The 19,681-nt window shown below is 35.9% G+C and overlaps 2 protein-coding genes across 7 annotated transcripts in view; both read right to left on the reverse strand.

The window, feature by feature from the left end:
• Window positions 1–2,677, reverse strand: part of CPLANE1 (ciliogenesis and planar polarity effector complex subunit 1) — a 57,842-nt gene extending 55,165 nt beyond the window's left edge. For 4 of the 5 annotated variants that reach the window (XM_071730985.1, XM_071730986.1, XM_071730987.1 and 1 more), the window contains exons 1-4: window positions 1,556–1,748; window positions 1,244–1,363; window positions 809–1,038; window positions 402–508 (exon numbers count right to left, since the gene is read on the reverse strand). In XM_071730985.1, coding sequence (XP_071587086.1) covers window positions 402–508; window positions 809–1,038; window positions 1,244–1,363; window positions 1,556–1,733 — 635 coding nt within the window. In that variant the 5' untranslated portion in view covers window positions 1,734–1,748. Of the gene's footprint in view, window positions 1–401; window positions 509–808; window positions 1,039–1,243; window positions 1,364–1,555; window positions 1,749–2,542 lie in introns of those variants that run through there. The other variant, XM_071730990.1, reaches the window with a different exon arrangement.
• Window positions 2,678–5,433: 2,756 nt separating this feature from the next.
• The window catches only part of NUP155 (nucleoporin 155), a 30,619-nt gene continuing 16,371 nt past the window's right edge, over window positions 5,434–19,681 (reverse strand). For both annotated transcript variants that reach the window (XM_071731797.1, XM_071731795.1), the window contains 17 exons: window positions 18,811–18,877; window positions 17,840–17,958; window positions 17,543–17,646; window positions 15,579–15,712; window positions 13,881–14,072; window positions 13,198–13,336; window positions 12,456–12,591; window positions 11,928–12,081; window positions 11,583–11,687; window positions 11,294–11,448; window positions 10,674–10,803; window positions 10,298–10,411; window positions 9,704–9,824; window positions 8,535–8,645; window positions 7,365–7,501; window positions 6,745–6,845; window positions 5,434–6,206 (listed from right to left, as the gene is read on the reverse strand). In XM_071731797.1, coding sequence (XP_071587898.1) covers window positions 6,068–6,206; window positions 6,745–6,845; window positions 7,365–7,501; window positions 8,535–8,645; window positions 9,704–9,824; window positions 10,298–10,411; window positions 10,674–10,803; window positions 11,294–11,448; window positions 11,583–11,687; window positions 11,928–12,081; window positions 12,456–12,591; window positions 13,198–13,336; window positions 13,881–14,072; window positions 15,579–15,712; window positions 17,543–17,646; window positions 17,840–17,958; window positions 18,811–18,877 — 2,158 coding nt within the window. In that variant the 3' untranslated portion in view covers window positions 5,434–6,067. The remainder of the gene's footprint in view (window positions 6,207–6,744; window positions 6,846–7,364; window positions 7,502–8,534; window positions 8,646–9,703; window positions 9,825–10,297; window positions 10,412–10,673; window positions 10,804–11,293; window positions 11,449–11,582; window positions 11,688–11,927; window positions 12,082–12,455; window positions 12,592–13,197; window positions 13,337–13,880; window positions 14,073–15,578; window positions 15,713–17,542; window positions 17,647–17,839; window positions 17,959–18,810; window positions 18,878–19,681) is intronic.

Raw genomic sequence — 19,681 nt, forward strand, 5'->3', positions numbered from 1 at the left:
CATCACCAGAGAGGGTTGTGATAGGACAAGGAGTAATGCTTTTAAACTGAAAAAGCATAGATTTAGGCTAAATATTTGGAAGAAATTCTTCAACCATGAGGGCAGTAAGATACTGGAATAGGTTGTCTAGGGAGGTTTTTGATGCCCTCCACCCCAGAGAAGTTTAAGGCCAGGATGGATGAAGCCTTGTGCAAGCTGGTCCAGTGGAAGGTGTCCCTGCCTGTGCAGGGGGTTTGGAAAAGAAACAGACCATGCAAACAGAAGCAGATTCTTGTAAACATAGTTTAACTGGACAACAATGTAAACATGTTCAAGCACAGCTCTTAATCCTAGCTCCAAAGCATGTCATAATAAAAAACCTTCTTCTAAACTAATGTAACTTCAAATATCCTTGAACTTACCTAACGTATTTAAAGCTATTTTCAGGCCACTGTAGAGACAAAAATGTGAGCACCAAACATTCTTCAGAGTAAAACACAAAGGAACATAAACAGCGATCACCCAGTATCTGGAGAAAAAAAGCAACACACAATCAAAACCAGAATTGACTCAAAAACCTGGGTAGGCACAATTTTCTCCTTAATTATTTATTCATTTAGATCAATAGCTAATACAATTTAGATTAAATAATACCACATGTTCAGGGGCCAGGTAAACTTTGTATCTGATCAAAGATACATTGTCATTTGATCTAACTGGAACTGAACAACTAAAGAGGCCAACAAAATTACTCTCAAAATTTACTGTAGCTTCCGTGGCTCTAATTTATTTAAGAGAGTAAATGATTTCTTTAGGGATTATTTTTTACCTCGTTTTGTATGAAAGCAGCATGCACTCCAATTTCCTTTTCTTCAGTAGAAGGCAACATGACTGATTCATGAGACAGAATTCGTGTCCAATGCCCAAAAGAAGAATTTTTGCAAGAGGATGTATTTTCATGGTCTGTGCTCTCCCACAAAAAGACACATCCTGTAGGAGTAGTTAATAGTGCCTTTCTGCCATCTCCAGATACATACAAGTACAATCTCATTAAACACTCTGGGAAAAGAAAACAAAACACACAACAAACACAACACAGATATTAGACTTAAGGACAATAAGGACATTTGTCAAGTATTAACTAGCACACAAATTATACAAATGCAAAACAATGGGAGAACGTAGCTTTTACTTGTGTAAAACGTAAAAGGAAAACCACTCACACCCTAATCTCTTTTTCAAAAAACTAACTGAAAAAACCTACCTTCAGCTGCTGCAACTACTCTCCTAGACTCTTCGATTGCTGGCACAATTTTCAAGCAGTCCCGATCTTTATTCCAAAGAAACAGCTCTCCTGTTTTAAGCATTCCTGCCAACCAAGCACCTGTATTCATCAGGTAAGAGATGTTTTGAAGAACATTATTGTGAAGTACTTAAAATTACTTCCCTTCCACCTTAGTCACAGTTCTGAAGCTGACATTGATCTGGCAGATCCTTCGGATATTCTGCCTTCCCAAACTGTTAAAACTACAAATAAAATAAAACAAGTTTGTAGTACACAAGATGTATACTTAACCATTTCTTGATGTTGTCAAAACAACTACATTTTTCAACAATGACTGCAGCCGAGGAATCTTCTTCTTTGTCTTCCCTGATGCCAAGTTAATTTCATTTATATGTCTATCATCTAGAAGAAATACAGCCTCCTTTTCCTGTTCAAAGAAAAAAGAACATTTCATTTTTAGAAATGTCATTTTCCATGTAAGACTGCAAATTACTGCAGAGATAAAAATGTTAGGGGAAAAAAATAATAAAGATGTTGCAGCTGAAGTAACTACATTAACTTTATTTTTTGGTATGTTTGCTTCAGAATATAACATCAGATCTAGCCTCAGACTACACTGCTTATGAATTTGGTTTACTGGTTCCAACCTATCAAACTAACTTTACAATCAGTTTTAAAAAGTTTTTCAAAGCACCTCAGCTAAACTACCTGCCAAGAAATAATAACACAACAAATCAGACACTGCTTGTCTCATCTTGTAATGTTTAATTCAGTCAGATTTTTGCCACTGGTTTCAACAGAAGAAGAAACTGTTACCTACTCAAACACAAGCCATGTATTAGGAGAAGAAAAAATTTAGTCTCATCAAACAAGCTTAAAAAAGCATGTCTTATATGCATAGTAGAAAGGGAAAAAACATTTGTTCATGATTTTGCAGCACTGTAATCTAAAAAAAGGTTACAAAAATCTAGAAACATCAAAACATCTCAAAAAGGTAACTGGTGGGTTTTGGGGATAAAAAAAACCAAAACAAACAAACCGCCAAAACCCTCTCCATTGTTTATATGAGGAATTTCAAAGGAATTTCCAGCCCCAAGTCAGTAAGAAAGAAAACCAAGCCATTTGTTTCAATAACTGTTAAAGCAAGGTACAATCGAATCATATCCTAAGATATTTTTAACCCACCCACCCCACTCTCCGTAAACAGAAGAGCAAAGTTTTACATAAGTTAAAAACCTAACCTTGCAGAATTTTATTTAAACAGTTCTTTCCACTTGCCTGTCCAATCCATGAGATGCGAGGCCACGGTTTTCTTTGCTTGATGCACGTAGAGATGAGAACTTCAAGCTTAACCTCCATTCTTACTAAAACCCTACGTAACCATTATAGAGAAAATACTACTTTCCCACCTATCTTTAAAATAATTCGAAGAAACCTTAAAAAAAATAAAAATAAAAGAGAGAGAGAGAGAGAGAGAGAAAAAACGAAGTTGTGATGATTTTGCAGAGTGGTAAAAGACGGGAACGTAGACTCGTAACTACAGCAGCTTCCTGACAAACACAAACACAAACACAACTGACGGCTACCACTATTCACAGACTAAAACATCCATTTTTATTCACGTAGCTCGTAGGCAACAGATCTGCAATGCAGCCTCGCATAGATCAGCAGCGGCTCAAGCTGCCGCCTGAGCCTCAGACCCCGCGGAAAGGGGGCGGGAGGGGGGCTTCCCCGCCTGGGAGCCACCTCAGGCCGCGGGGTGCAGAGCGCGGTACCCCGGACCCCGCAGTCCATCGGTCACAGCCGCCCGGCTGCTGAGGGTCGGTTCGGAGGACTCACTCGGGGGGCTGCAGAGCCGCCAAAAAGAGGGAAAGTACGGGCAAACCGCGTCCCCCCTGCGCGGGGAGAAAGGAGGCGACAGACTTCACCTCCCTCCCTCCGCCGAGCGCCATCCACGAGAATCCCACCACCACTTTGTCCGAGTCAGGGTGCAGACCACCCCCTCCGGCTATTTGCGCCCCGCAGGACACGGATAAAGGGAGAGGGTGCGTGCCCCAATCGATGCTCACCGCAATCAGCAGAACCAGGGCACTGCTGGCCCGCCGCTTCGCCCCGGAGCCCTGGCACCAGCCCCCGCCGGGCGCCGGCCCCAGCCCCAGGCCGCGCTCGCAGCCCGGCCCCACACGCTGTCGCCAACGGCCGCGACTCAGGCCAGTGCGCAGGCGCGGAGCCGCCTCCGCAGCGGCGCTCGGCTGCCTGGCGGGAGGGGGATTGCTCACAAGTCCCTGACCGGGGCAGGGCATTGGCCTCCCGTCTAACGCTTCTCCTCCGAACCTGCCCCGGGCTTGGGTCACCGGGTGGGAGTCTCACACTTCTGGAGACAATTGGAGCGGGGATGAGCGCTGGTCCCTCCTCGGGAAGAGCGGCAGAGCAGGTACAAGAGGGCGCCGTGTCCTATAGGTTTCATATGGGACACGCTGCATCGGCGGCAGGAGTCAGATGTGGGGGGATGAGTGAGAGTAGGTCCCCATCCAATACAGAAATTTCGTTAGTATACAAGTAGGGTAAGCAGACAGCCATCTGGTTTCATCACTGTGGAGAACTGCTTTTATATCTCTGAAAGCAGCTATTCCCTCAAACTGGCTTTTGTTCCTCAAACCGGCTTTTGTTCCTCAAACCGCTTCAGACCAAGTCCCTTTCTGCAGTCATGTAATGTAACCAGTCTTGATGCAGAATTATTAACTGAGACAGAAAAAAACCCACAACCCAAAAAAACGAAAACACAACGAAAAAAACAATCCCCTTGCTGGTCATTTTGTTAATGAGAAGCAGTTCACATTCATGTTGGTTACTTCCCAGTGACTGTCACCACTTTTTTCATTAACAGATGCCCCCCCCCTCCTCTGACCTCAGGTTTCCACATCCAAACTGAGAACTGGGAAGCAGAACCCACCTTTTCTCTGCCATCAAGTAGAGCAAGCGCAATGGAAACAAAAGCCAGTGTCTACACTTAAATTACCTGTAATCATCTGAATAAAAAATGCAACACTTTAAAATACTCTTTGAAAAACTCGCAAAATTGCCACAGGCATTCTTACTCTGTTAACGGGAAAAAAAAAAAAGTGCTGAAATTAAAGTATGTTTCCTGTTTCAAAATCTTCTGAAAATAGAAGTCTACATACCTAGATTATGTAATATGGCTCAATATAGCAGACTTCTATAAGAATATTAAAATTTAGAAAGAAAAGTTAAATACATCAGGCAAGACTTGGGACACCACTTGCATGATTAACAGAACTGCAACATGAGCAGGGGAAATGTACCTGACATTCTGGCTGTGAAACATAGTGATCAGAAGAAAATAACTTGTAAAGTCTAAAGATAGTATACTTTTGATAGAAAAATGAAGATATTTTTTCCCAGGATATACAGCAGTTCCTCTATTTCAATATTTTCCTGGGAAACGTCAACACTGGCAAAAGAGAAAAGCCAATATTAAGATTTCCACTTAATTTTGATCTAAGAGGTAGTGTTTTAATACACACATTACCTCACTGACTGCATTCTCTGCCTGAAAATCATCAGAACATACCTGACAATTGACAGGGAAAAAAAATTAATGGCTATACTTTACAAAAAGAAACAAACAACTTTATTTAGCATAATAATAATAAGATCTGGTAGTAAAGGATACAGTTAGGTAACTTGCATGTAAATAAATATGTTAATACTTTTTTTCTTTTAACACCTGTGATTTAAGTGTCAAGTACTCACTTCTCAAAAAAATCCTACCATCATCAACCCTATAGGTATTGAGATATTTGCTTCCTTCCCCCATTAAAAAAATCTTCCCAAACTGTTATTTGGGAAACATTAACGACCAGTATCAAGTAGTAACTTCTTGTGCATGTTATATAGAGTTTATGTTGCTGAATATATATACATAATGCATAGCAGTAAATAGAGACAAAATAAATCTCCTGGATGAGATTTTAAAATCTTAGGAAGCATGCATACAGGATGATGCACAGGCTTTGCCCCTTTTAAGGAAAATATATATATATAATTCAGTGCTTGTGTGTATGCAATGAAAGCAGAAGTTACTTCTTGACTTCACTTGATTTTAACGAACGCAACATATTTATTAAAATGAACAGAACAGGGACAAAAGTTGGATGAGCTTTTAATGAAGTTTTTCACTTGCATTACAAATTAGGTCACTAGTTCCAGCCCTTGCATCTCCAAAACTTTGTTCGAAAGGCAGGCTGAGATAACAATTATCACAGCTATTGGAAGACCTGCCAATAAATCCATGCATCACTGCTCCCTGGTATGACCACATTTACAATCTGACTCATCTACATGCACTTTTAAAATCACCTTGCCCTCTGCAGTTGTCATTTATAGTTTTGATACTTGTAAATCTGCTGTCAAGTAGGTTTTATATCCCCCTTTTCTCCATTACTTCATGTTAAGTAAAGAAAAATAATTTCCAAATATTCTAAAATCCTCAAGAGAAAGATCACACAATGTATTTTATTTCAACAGTACAAAAAGAAGCATTCTAATGTTAAAAAACTTAGTAGTAGCAAAAGAAACCCCTTGTCACATTTACATTGTTCAATTTGTAGATTCCTCTAGAATAGCATGGATACAGGCCACGCAATTGATAACTGCAGCAGGAGCTACAACTTTCCCAGAATTTCTGAGGATTTGTTCTTCCAGAAATTCAGTGCAGATATCTGAACTTTTATTTCATAGTTCATTTTATCTGAGCTAAAAATTCTACTATTATATAGTGAATCAGTGAACCCGTTCTAATTTAGCCTGTAGTGATTTAAAATTGCCAATAGTTGTCTGCACCGTTAGTGTTGGCCTCATGGACTGAAGTTCAACCAGGTAGCAACTAACAGCATCCAAGCAAATATTTGTGAATCGTCTCCTGTAAAGAAAACACAGAATAATAACAAACTCCTTTTTGTTTCTGTATTTTGTGATTCATCTGAAACAGAAAGTGAGCATTTTTTGAGTTTCAGCAGAATAACGTATCAGCAAGACATCTGTCAGATTCTTCTAGGTATTTACTATTTAGAAGAAATTTATTATTGAAATGTAATGCTTGTGACTGAGGTAAACTGGGAAAACAGAAGAATTTTGCTAATTATCTGCTATTAGAACATTGCTGTACCACTCCTTATAAGGAGTTGCACATTGTTGCAAAAACTTACAAAATAATCTCAGTTCCTCATGAATCTTAAGAGAAATGGAGCAAATTATATTTATTGAAGTAGTTTACAAGGAAGATGCTACAAGTTTCTATCACCTGGTTTTCAATTAAGAGTCTCAGTAATGACTGCTAAGAATGAAGTAGTAAATTCACTTGAAAGACAAGAAAAAAAGCTTTGAGGATTGTTGAAGTAGACTGCTCTAGTATATTTCATGTCTTTCACTATTTTTTCAGATACAATTGCCTTTCTTACCTCGGAAGTACTCTGCCTGGATCATGTACATATCCTGATAACAACACATGAATACACTCCAGTAGGTGTAAAGGCTTTTTCATTCTATTCCAGTATGGATCCTAGAAAAAAAATTACAAGATGTTAAGGAAACAAATATTAAGGAGACAAAAAAATGTAAAAAGCATGTGTCAGTACACACAGAGTGCCAACTGTGGCAATTACCCACTGTAGCAAAAATGTAAGAGAAATGGGAATTCCATCTTCACCTACATTAGGACTATATTTAGGTAGTATTTTTATCAAATTAGCAGATTTTAATCACTAATAGAAAACAAATAAAATCAATGTATTCAAAATATGCTGTTCCTTCTACAACACAACAATTCTAATCCTATTGAGTCCTAAATCAGATGTGGGTGAAGTAAAATGATTGACAAGTTTCCTTGTGCTTTAGAATTGACATGAATAAAATAAACATAGGGAAAAAAACAGTGTTGTGAGCCTTTGAGTAAAAGTGAAGAACAAAAGATACAAAGTTGGTATTTTGACATATCACAACTTACATTATTTTATGTTTCCCACTAAAAACAGACCTGTAGTTTAAAACAAAACTTGTATTTTGTGGCTATTTTTCTTACCCGTGCTTTAAACAACTGGTCATATACTTCCAGCAGACTTGGCAATGGCACTCCAATTTCTTGCATGGTGTATGTAACAAAACTTACATCCCAGTTCAAAGTGCAGACCTGTTGTTCTAGGAACTGCACTAAAAAATCTGGAAGACAAAAATAGTGGCACATGTAGATTCTAAAATGTTAATGGGAGTCTAGCAAAGAAAAGCATTTGAAAGTGATTTAGTCCAAGTTTAATTTTCTGTTTTCCGTGCAGCTGATACTTTTCTTCTGTGAAGCACATAACCTCTTCCCTCAGCCTGCACTGAAGAAAGGACATTTAAATGTAACTACCTCCAAAAACAGCATTTAGCTTTCAGCAATGCATGACGGATTATTCATACTTTTTTACAGTTCTGCCATGGACTATGCTGTTAATAAAAGTTCTGAAAAGTTTTGTTTCAGCACAAAAGAACACATTACCATTTCATTTGCTAGAACAGACAGAAATGGTGTTGCAACTCTTATCATGTTGAAGTGTCAGTAACAATTAATAATATATTGTTCAGTAATCAATGTTCTCAAACAATGTTTTAGAATTATAAGAGAAAATATAGTGCTGAACAACATATTCCCCCCCTTTTTTTTTTGCTTGTTTTTTCCCCTGTTCTTACAAACACACTTCACTACATGTTAAATATAGGATCTGCACAGCTATCTAAAAATAACTGTTGCTGTCTTCTAAGCTTAATTTCTGGTTAAATTAAATTCTAGTAGATCACTGCAGGGTTTGTGATGATCAGATTTTACTGTGTTTACAAAGTTAAGAGGCCAAGAGGAATTCTATTTCCAATTTTTGTCAAGTAAAAGCACTGTATTAATGAGCAAGTATTACAATACTTCTGTTCCTGATTTCCTAGACAAAAACTGAGAAATACAACCCAACTTCCCTCATGATCAACTCCATCACTACAGACAGGGAAATTTTTTTTTTTTGTTTCAGCTACAGCAAAAAAAAGTCAAAAATATCTACAAGGAATTATGCATCGCAAGCATGCAACTATGTATTACAAAATTATCAAAATCCTTTACTTTTGGCTGAAAAAAAAAAAAGAAAGAGATATTTCTTAGTGAAAACTTTTTCTTTTAATAGACCCATTCATGCAATGCCTATGTTTATGCAGGCTACCAACTTGCCTAAAGGAAAGTATCGAGGTGTGCCAGCATATATTTTTCCAAGCAGCACCATCTTCAGACTAAGTGCTTGCATTCGGTCAGCAGGGCTCAGGGACACACTATCACTCAACTCTGAAAGTGAAAAGAAAAACTTTAGAGAGCACTTCCTTTCTTGCAGTTCCACATTTACACACAACTACACTCACATACTTGAAACTTACTACTAAACACAACAGAATCCTACACTATTGCCAATGCAATATCAGCACGTTTAAGTAAAACTATGTTTTCTGGTGGGTATGCAGATATATTCACAGATTTTCATGTTTACTTGAAGTTCTGTGCACATCTACTTTAAAATGCCCTAACCTGACAAAACGCCACCCAAAACCCCATCACCAAACCCATCAAGCCCACATAAAAAAAAAAAAAAAAAAAAAAAAAAATCACTACCACATAGCTTTTCCCTCAAAATCAGTGTCAATGTTGTTAGCACAATAGCTTGAAAACAAAGTCCAAAGAAAGAATAAAAATAAAAATATAGAAAATAAAAAAATAAATAACAAATAACAAATAACAAATAACAAATAACAAATAACAAATAACAAATAACAAATAACAAATAACAAATAACAAATAACAAATAACAAATAACAAATAACAAATAACAAATAACAAATAACAAATAATAAATAATAAAAAAAAAGTTAATTACCACCACATGGTAAAGGGTGAGGCAGATTATTACAGCTCAATGTCACACTACTTTGTTCTACATAAATGGATATATATAATATATAGAAAACTACTTTCTTCTATAGACTTTCAAATCCTGGAAGATTGTTTAATATTTGTTGTGATAAATTTAACATTTTAATTATAATTGCCTAATAGTGAAACCTTCAAACTGGTATTCACTGGTATTCAATGTTCATAATTGCATCTAAGAACAAAAGAATGATTGAAAGGACTTCTAATATTGTCTGGAATGTGATTATTCAAGCCACACGTGTAATATATTTCAACGTATCTGTAAAAATATTACCTTTCTGCCTTTAGGCACACAAGCCATTATCAGTTAACTACTGGGACATTGTATCAGTACCAGCACACAGTCAGTCTTAAAAACTTTAATTGTACCATTTTCCTGTTGTTCTAGCTTGTACCACTCCCTGTCCACTAAGACCTACCTTTCTCAATGATTTCTTGCCAGAGAGTTTGCACCAAGATAGGATCAGAATGACCCGCACAATGTATAATTGCAAGCTTACACTCCGACAGTTTGAAAGGGTCAGCAAATTCTCCATACAGCTGAAAAAAAAAGTTACACTTTACATTTCAAGTAGGATAATTAGAAAAATTTAAAACCAGCTTTTATTTATTTTGTATGCGAGACAAACTAGTTAATGTGTAACTGAAGTAACTTGAAATAATGGTTGTTGAATGCTAAACTGTTTTTTTAAATTTAGTTTTGCTTCTTAAATACAATCCCAAATTTTATATAAAGTTAAAATTAATACTGTTTATTTTCTAACAATTTTTCCAATAAATGAAGAAACAGAGATCTAATAAAGAATATAAATACATGCAAGAAATTCAACTACTAAAGATTGAAGTATTACCAAACTACAGAAGATGGTCTAGGGTAACAGACATTCTTACACAAGGAATGCCAAACCATTTCTCTGTTATTTTTCCTACTCAGCATTGGAACATTCTTTGCAAAACGTTTTTTTTCCCTGCAAATGTGATAAACTGACTTAATACAAAGTAATCTTAATCACCTTGGTTATATCCATCAGCTCAGCATCAAGCTGGGAGATTGCATCTTGCACTGAAGTATGATGGGAATACTGACGTTGCAATGTTTCTTGTATTTGAAGCTGGATCCTTGCAACCTTGTTTAAAAATAATTAATTATTTCAAGACTGGATTAATGTAGTCAAATACCAAGAATACAACCAGAATTAATTTTAACTTATCCAAATGTAGGAAGGTTACTCGCTCACTCCTCAGACTCGTATGGACTGAATAAATTTGCTACACTAGGAAGAAAGCACAGAAAACTGTTTCTACAGAACTGATAATTAAAATGTCATGTGCCAAGGAGAGTAAGAGAATTAATGCATTTATAGCATAGCTTTATTTTTTTTTCCTTACTTCCATTTTCTCTTCTAGTTCATGTAGGAATTCACCATCTGCAGCTATAGAAGATATGGCAGTGGAACTTTTGGCACTCAAAATGGCACGTGCAATGTATTCAAGACGTTGCTGAAGAGAAATTTCTGTGCTGCAAAACAAATATTCAAATAAAACAGGTATTTAATAAAAATTTTTTAGAGTTATTTATCTTATGAGTAAACTCTAGGAATTAGTATGGAACTTCTGATTTTACTAAATCATGCGGGACACTATCCAACCATCTAATCCCAGCTGACCCAACTAGGGTCAGTTCTAGTCTACTTCTCAATCCACTGTTCTACAGTTACATTATCTCAATGTAAAGTTCTGTAAGAATTTCTATATGACCACTTAATAAATGGTACTTAAACCAGGAAACAGACTGTAAGCTAAGGTATAGTATATAAAATACAGTATCTTTCCACTTACTGACTGGATTTAAAACTAATATATTCCATAAATTAATTTATTGTTTTTCTAGCAAACATCCTTGGCACTGGCTTTTTCCTAAAATGCATGCATGTAAGGTTTTCATTTCAGTTTCTTTGTATTTTGCCCAATTACCTCACTATATGCAATAGATGACACATAATGCATACCTATGCAGGTCAGCCAACTTAGCCAAGACTCTGGCTGCATTGCTAAAATTTCTGTTCTTTTCAAAGTATCTCCACAGCAAATCCATGTAACGGACTTTGTTTTGGTCAATCTTGGTCATCCGCACAAGGTAGGGTTCCAAAAAGGGAGCAGTAACCTGCAGAAGTTGTAAAGATAACTTACATTCTTGCTCTCTCCTCTTTTTTAAAAGCATCAACATTACTACAATTAACACTTCTGGTTCAGTGAAACTCTCCAACAAATTAATTCCTTGTGTAGAGATGAGCTCACCTGCAGCAATTTGTCTGCCAAGTCAACTTGAATCAACCAGTTGTAAAGTGCAATACTGAAGAGTTCATCTGTTGAACGCTGAGCCAGCTTTAGTATTTGTTCAAACTAATGAAGAAAAAGACAAAATTGTTATTGCAGAAGTGGTTTTGTAACACCAAGCACTGCTTAGTTTCACATTATTTGCATGTCATTGCTATGAACACTTTGTACCAGTTATGACAAATCTTGACTTTCATCTACTTTGCTAAAATATTCCATGTTTTAAAAAAAAATAATAAACTCTACACCCCTTCAAATCACACTATCTTCTGGAATGAAGTCATGGCATTTTTGTGAGTTTCTTACATGATGTCCTGCTTCTTCATTGCTTAGCATGTTGGGGTCAGATGACAGTAGTGGAGGACCTGGCTTTTTGGGTACACTTGGAGACTGAGGAGCAGCTTTACTTTGATTCACTAACTCTTGAAGGGTGTCAGTGATACACTTGTAGCTGTTCAACCTGTAAGCAGAGCAGAAGAAAATAAAACCCTCACAATTTTCATTGCACCTTTCTATAAAATGCTCTTCTCAAATCTAGATACTGTACGTCACAGATTATTGTCAGTTACTTGTCACAATCTAGTTTGTTTTTTTAACAAGTACTTCTCTAATGTTCAAATCATGACATTGTCTATACCAGTTCACCTTCTGTTCCAGATTAAACTGGTGTGATATCAATAAAAGCATGCTGGTAAAAACATCTACATTGTTTCCCTTACCATAAAATGCTTTTTTTTGCCATTACCCTGAATCCCTCCCTTCCACAAAAGCTTTTTCAGTCACATGAAACAAAGCACCTCATGTAATGGTAATAACATATTCTTGAAAACTTGCCTTTCTTGAAAAGCCTGGAATCCAGCAACGTCTTCTTCTGGTTCTCCATTTTTATAGAAATGAAGGCCAAGACCTTGGGGGTCTTTCTTCTCAGCAGCTGTAAGAGAGAGTTCTACTACTCCCTCATAGAAACGCACTAGAAAAAAAAACACAACAAGTAACACCACTCAGTATTGTAGCAAATCTATGACAAGATGGTAAGTCACATTAAACACCTCTAGTAAGCGAGAAAGAATAAATCTTACTCACTCTGGTCTGTATTTTAGAAAGGTTTATGGCTATACCTAACCCATGAGATTATAACCAAGTTTGAAGTTACATATTTGCACTGAAGCTGAAATGTTGACTGTTAAAACATTTGTATCTACATATAGATGATGTGCTAGCTTCCATCACACAAAGCAGGATTCAGAATCACCTTTCAAACAGCATATTTGATAGAAAACCTTACCTATAACACCAGTCATTTACCCTCCAGCTCAACAATTTATGTATGTAATATAAATTTAACATATATGAATATATAACCACATATATGAAAAAAAATGGACACCATACTATGAGAATATTCTTATACAGACTTGGGGATTTTAACTGGTTGGTGAAATCTATAAAGGCTTTTAAGAGAACTCATTATAAAACAGCATTCTAAAAAGCTACTGAATAAAACAAATTAAAAAAAGATGGCTCTAAAAGGATATTAGAGAAACTATTTACCAGGATGTCAGTTATTGCTTCTTACCTTGCCTATACTGTGCACAAACATTAGCAAGGTCTACTTGATTGCTGATCTTCTGGTACTCTTTCAGTGACTCTCTTAGCATCTTCTCTTTTTCCATTTTGCTTTGAGCCTGTCGAGACCGCTGAAGCAGTTCATTTGCCTAAAGACACATAACAGGAAAACAAAATATTCACATGAATACATTATTAATGGATCATGGATTGCCGTAAGTTAATGAGTTATTATTCCAAACGTCAAAGATGAAATAGTAGAAATATTATCCTCTCTTGTTACTTGTACAGCAGCAGGAGAGAAAAGATCTTGAGACTTCAAACACCTCTCTCCCCTCACCAGTTACATTTTACAGATTTATTTGAAGAACTCAGTTCTTATACACAATTATTTTTCCACAAATTCCATGAAAGCAGGCAATAGACAGAAAAATCAACATCAAGAGTTTGATTAAACTCTATAGTAGAGGTAAAGACCCAATTATCACTACAAATCACTGCAAATGCTCCAAAACAAAGATCACATGATTGTCAGCATTAATCACCTGCAACACACAAATACGTGGGAATTTCATTAGCTCCTGTGCTCCTGAAACTACTTAATTACAATGATTTACAAGCTGCCCAATTAATTTCATCTGAACACGTTTGAAAGTTGTGTTTTGGTGCTGTAAAATATGGAAGTGCACTTACCTTGGAACACACAGCATCATCAGTGCTATAAAGAAGAGGGCAGATATCTTGCAAATGGGCAATGATGCCATCCACAGCAGCATTATCTCTGATGTAACAGTTTATGAGAGAAGCAATGAGTGCTCCAGTCAGCTCTCTGTCTCTAATTACCAAATCTTTGAAAGCAGTAATCTTTAAATGTTCTTGAAGTTCCTGAAGATAGATAGAATTTCTTTAGTTTGCTGAAGTTTTTGCTTTATTCTGTTTATTAACCTTACAATTTTACAATAAATAAAAACATACAAAACAATGACTGAAATGTACAGCACAGAGATACATTATTTAAAAGACACATGATGTAGCAAAATGGAAGTAACAAATAAAACCCTGTCAATGAAAGCATTAGGCCCTTGGTGGCTAGAGGACAGCGAGACCTCCTGAGTTTTTCTCAGATCTCTGAGTAAGAAAGGAATTTGCAGTTCCTCTTACTTCACAGGGTATTGTCAGGTTGCAAAATGAGTGTATCAGGTTTTAATAATGGAACCATCTGCATACTGTCATAGATTTTAAAAAAAGAGGAATTTTAAAAGTTTAAGGTCTGTACTATCTATGCTTTTTTATACTATACTACATGCAAGGTTGTTTTTTTTTTTTAATTGTCAGGAATATTTGCACACAGAATTGCCAGTAGTGTCTATGGATCATCTCTAGCAGCATAAAAATACCATTACAAAAACTACTGAAGACAGAGGAAAAGCTTATACTTGTTAAACAGTTAACTTTTTGTTCAACACAAGAGAAAAGCTACCTGTATTAGAAATTATTCCAACTTCTCAAACTGAGACAGTGAAGAGCTTCAGTGCCTGGGCATTTGTAAAATTTAAATAAAGTTCCCTTTATCAACAAAGAAAACAACTTCTCAGATAATCAAGTACTAGGACAGAATGCCTAATATTGAAATTAATAGGTTCTTTATGGGCTGGATGAAAATCCAGCATCAGCCAGGGGTACACAGCATAGTGTGTATGATACACACACCAGAGTTCTGCAAGTTCTCTTCTTTACAAACATGGAGAGGCTGAAAGAACCTGGTTTGTTAAGCCTGGAGAAAGCTCAGCAGGCAGTGTGTAGGATCTCACTAGTATCTATGGAAAGGTGTAAAGAAGGCAAAGCCATACTCTTCTCAGTAGCATCCAATGACACGACATGATGCAATGACCAAAAGCTGAAGCAAAGGAAAATACATGTGAACATAAGAAAAATCCTTATTACTCTGGAGGTGAACACTGAAATGAGTTGCCCAGGCAGGCTGTAGAGGCTCCATCTTTGGAGATTTATACGTCTTACTGGACAAAGGACTGTGTGACTTGTTCTAGTTGAACCTGCTTTGAGCAGAGGGGGCAGATAAATCTCCAGCCAATTTTTCCAACCTTAGCCATTCTGTGATACCTTTCAGACCCCTACGTACAAAAAGTGGAATGGTTTGTGGCCCTACAGTTCTACAGCTCTCCACTGTAAAATTTTACCAACACTAAAGCAGAGTGAATTCCTCTCAGCTAGAGAACACAGCCCTATTCTTTTCAGCATATTTTGCAGAACATGATGGACATGGAAACCCGTTATAAATCAATAAAAATAGCGTAGAATCTGTTGCTAGTGACACATACAACTTGCTAAAATTGAACTCAGTACTGTCAGTCTCTTAAAAAAGAATCTTACCTTCTGAAGCTCACCTACAACAACACTGAACTGGTGCTCACAGAGCAGCTTCCACAAAGCTAATGCTTGGCAGGTTTTGCGAACAAGCTGCTGGATGCCTTGAAGTGAATTTTTCTCAGTTAGCTGTGCCTCAGCTGACAAAGCAAAGAAAGTGTCAGTAAGTAACTATTTTACATGTTTAAAATAAGGGTGTAAATCTCCTTAAACTTCCAATTATTTTTTTTCATTCCGTTCTAATGCTGTTTAACTGTCCTTCAAGGAAAGTGCCATGTTAACATTTGCCCAAAACAAATACCATCTGTTAACATTTATTTCAATCTATGCATCACAGGAGCAGTACTTCCTGAAAAAGATGCATGGCTTTGTCTAAGTGATTGGGTAAGGATTTACATATCAGAGTAAAATTTTTGCTTGTGTTTTTAATGTAGTTATTATAAAAGTATATATGTATAGTATAAATGTAGTTATTATAAAAGTATTTACAGTGAACATAAAAAAATAAAAATAAACCCACACATATTCCCTTTGCACTTGATTACCTGCATTTGCTTTCAGAAAGAACAATTACAACTTTGGTGAACATTGTCTATATTATCTTTAAAGTAACAACTACTCTGAAAATCAGGAACATTTAAATGGAGTATGATATATTATATTCACTGAAAGAACAATATGGACATAATTATTACAGAGGTAGAACATACCTGCAAGAATTTACATCTTTACTTTTGAGTGGTTACAGTTTAATGAGGCAGCAATAACTATATTATATCATTCCACAATCCAAAAGTTTATGGGCTTTGGAATGCATAAAAATGAAAAAAAAAACCTATTAAATGTTTACCAAAGTCTAGACTTTTTAAAAACAATTTACACTGACACTAATGAAAGTGAGCTGTACAGTAAAAAAAATGAAATATTAAAACCCAGGATTACACTCACAACCATCTTTAATTCTGTATTATACATGGGCAACTTTCCAACTTTATTGCAACTCCTGGGCAAAAGCTACACTATAGCAGAACATAAGCTCAAGTGAGCTGTGTGACAGGCTTCTTTTCTAAGTAAAGTTTCATAGACATTTCAGTGACTAGCTTTGGCAGCCTTCATTATAGTATTCCTTTTTAATAGGACAACATATTAATTTGTCCTGCAAATTGCTTAACAATTGTTATGCTGAAAATCTAAACGAGTGTGCAGCAACTCAGTATTGTAACGAGGAGATGAAACAATCTTATGAAATATGGAGAGCATTAAGATGAAAAAAAACCCAAAAAGTCAGGTAAGCACACAAAGAAACCTCTGGTTTTGCATTTCAAGATTGTCTGAATGGGGAAAATAGGTTGAAGAGGACAAATCAACACAGTATTGGGAACTGAATTAGTTGTATGAGAGAGAAATTTCAAAGTGCTTTCAAGTTCAAGTACTTTTATTTTAGCTTAATAAACCGAGTAATACAGCTTGGTTTTGTGGTGGCTCAACACCAGTAGATATTACTGTGCTGAAATTCAGATTCTGTTCAGAGAGGTTCTCTTTGTGGGCTGCTTTAATTAGTGGTAATAGTAAAGCTTTCAATATCAAACGAAAAAGTAACATCTGCAACTTGTAACAAATAAAGCCTCTTGCCAGAGGCAAACTAACGTTTGGAATGTTTCTTTGGCTAGATTTGAGTTTTCATCTCTAGTACAGTCATACATAAATGGTAATTTCACACCAATGTCACTGCAGAAGCACTGCTCCTGAAGATAGTACTGTATGGTACGGAAGAAAAAGCAAGGTGCCAGCTAAGTTTCCAAGCTACGGTACTTTATCTGAAGGACTTACTACCACATTTGTCATATTGACTCATGTCAATTTTGTATGTAAAAGTCATTTTTATCCAGAGGCTTTAACTAGAATAGCGAGAGATGCAACATCCAAATTCACCATTCCCTGATTTTTCCAGTTCAAAAGTAATTACACACCATGATATTTCCTCTGGAGTTCTTGCTGGACTTGTTGAGAACTTCCACTGTCTGGCCGCATGAAACCCAGGAGCCTCTGTTGTAGATTGGCTGGTGTGCTGAAACTGCAGTTCCAAAATAGAAGGAGATGCTATCAGATTACAAATACTGAATCTTCTAAAAGCCAAAATCTAACAACTCATTTTTAATACCCAAAAAGTTGAAGCTGGAGACACAAGCTCTAATTCAATTTTATCAGATATACACAGTATAACTGGACATTAAATACCACTGTAAATTTAGCACAATAAATAATACCTTGGGTTTCCAAGGGCTCCTGCTGTAGCAAACTGTGAATTTCTATATAGAAATTCTTGTAAACCTTTTAGTTCTTGCAGTACACGTTCCAGCACATGGGATGGAACACTGCTCTCAACCTGCAAAAGAAATCAGACTTCTTTATGGAAAGTTTCAAAATTATTATTTTTTTTAATTTACAGTTTTAAGATAAAGCTAGTATAAAGACAAGCACAAAAACAGTAAGACAAATAAATAGCATAAAAGTAATAGTACAATAGACACCACATTATTATATCACAGTCATTTAGGAGGTAACATGTGAAGATACACAGCACTCAAGATGCTACTTTCTTTGCCCCTCTGATAACCATGTGTATTACTGTACTATTTCAAACTCTGAACTAAACCAATGTTAGAGCACTGATGAGCCAGAGGGTAAAACTGTCAAGGGCTTCCAGAGGTTCCCAGTTAACTTATAACTAAAGAAGCAAAGGTCATGAAACAGCTAATTTGCATTGCGAAAACTACTTAGTTCTGGGTTCTATTAACATACTCAAACAAAAGATTGTTATTTTGATCATGCCTAAAAAGATGAAATACTAAGATGTTAGACAGGAAGATGCTGGAAATTTTGTACGTCTTTAATTAACTTCAATGTTTATCCTAACCAACTAAACAGTTTATTTTTAGGTTTGTCCGGAGGGCATATGAAGAAAGGAAGGGAAGTCATTAAACATGAAGAAAACTGGACATTGTCAATTAACAGAGATCAAATTACAGTTCAGTTTCCTAAAAAGTAACATTCAAAATCATTAAAGAGATTTAAAATCTAGAATTACTACCCAGTAAGTACATAGCACTTAAGAAAACTTTCAAATGACAGCAATGTCTTTTTCCTTATCAGTTTACTATTGGGAAGAGAAGCATGACAGGGCTTAGAGACATATAGCATATGGAACTTTAAAAAAAAAAAAAAATCTTTTACATACTGCAACAACTTCCCGATTACCACTTTTGAAAACTCTCTCCACAACTATACTGCCATCCCAAATATTTCTGCAAGAGAAAACAGTACAGTGTTAAAAGCGAGTAATTTAAGAAAATATTTTTGCAAGTCTTCCATGTATAATTTCCTAAGAAAGAAAAGGTAATCTTTTTGCTTCAAGGTCTAAAACAGGTATTTATTTTGGATGAAAACTGAATACTCCAAGAAAAAGGTAAGATTTTTACATGACTGAATACTAAAGTTTGAAATTTTAAAATTTTAATCAAGTTGGACGCTCTGAAATACTTTAAATATAATATAAGAATATAACAAATATAAAGAAATCTAATAAAATAAGGAAAATATTATTCTTTAGAAATACAGTGAAGGCAAACCAATTTCATAACAAAAATTTCTTTCATAACCAGCACGCAAAGAGATGACCAACATATGTAAAACTCTGGTTTTACAACATATGTAAAACCAACATATGTAAAACATACGTAAAACAGAAGTCACCATCAACGTAACAGTATCCTCTTTAGTCTTGCATCTTTGTTCTGATTTGAGCATTCTGCTTAAAGCTTCTTCACAGACATGACTTCAGGACAGAGGACTTTACCATAGTATGTACTTCTGCATTTGTTTCATCCTTTAGTAGGACTTTAAAACACAAAGCTCATGTTTGAAAAAATATTTTCAGAGCTGAGCATATACTCGTGATTCCAGGGTGAATGTCTAAGCAACTTTTCTGTATGTTATTCACTGTCTATATGTTGCTATTATTATTATAGCTCTAAAAAGGACATTATATCAAGGGCTACTTCATAAAGAGAACATACAAATACACATAACTGATTTAAAATTTCAAAGTT

Source organism: Heliangelus exortis, chromosome Z (assembly GCF_036169615.1).
Source record: "Heliangelus exortis chromosome Z, bHelExo1.hap1, whole genome shotgun sequence".
NCBI classification, from domain to species: Eukaryota; Metazoa; Chordata; class Aves; order Apodiformes; family Trochilidae; genus Heliangelus; species Heliangelus exortis.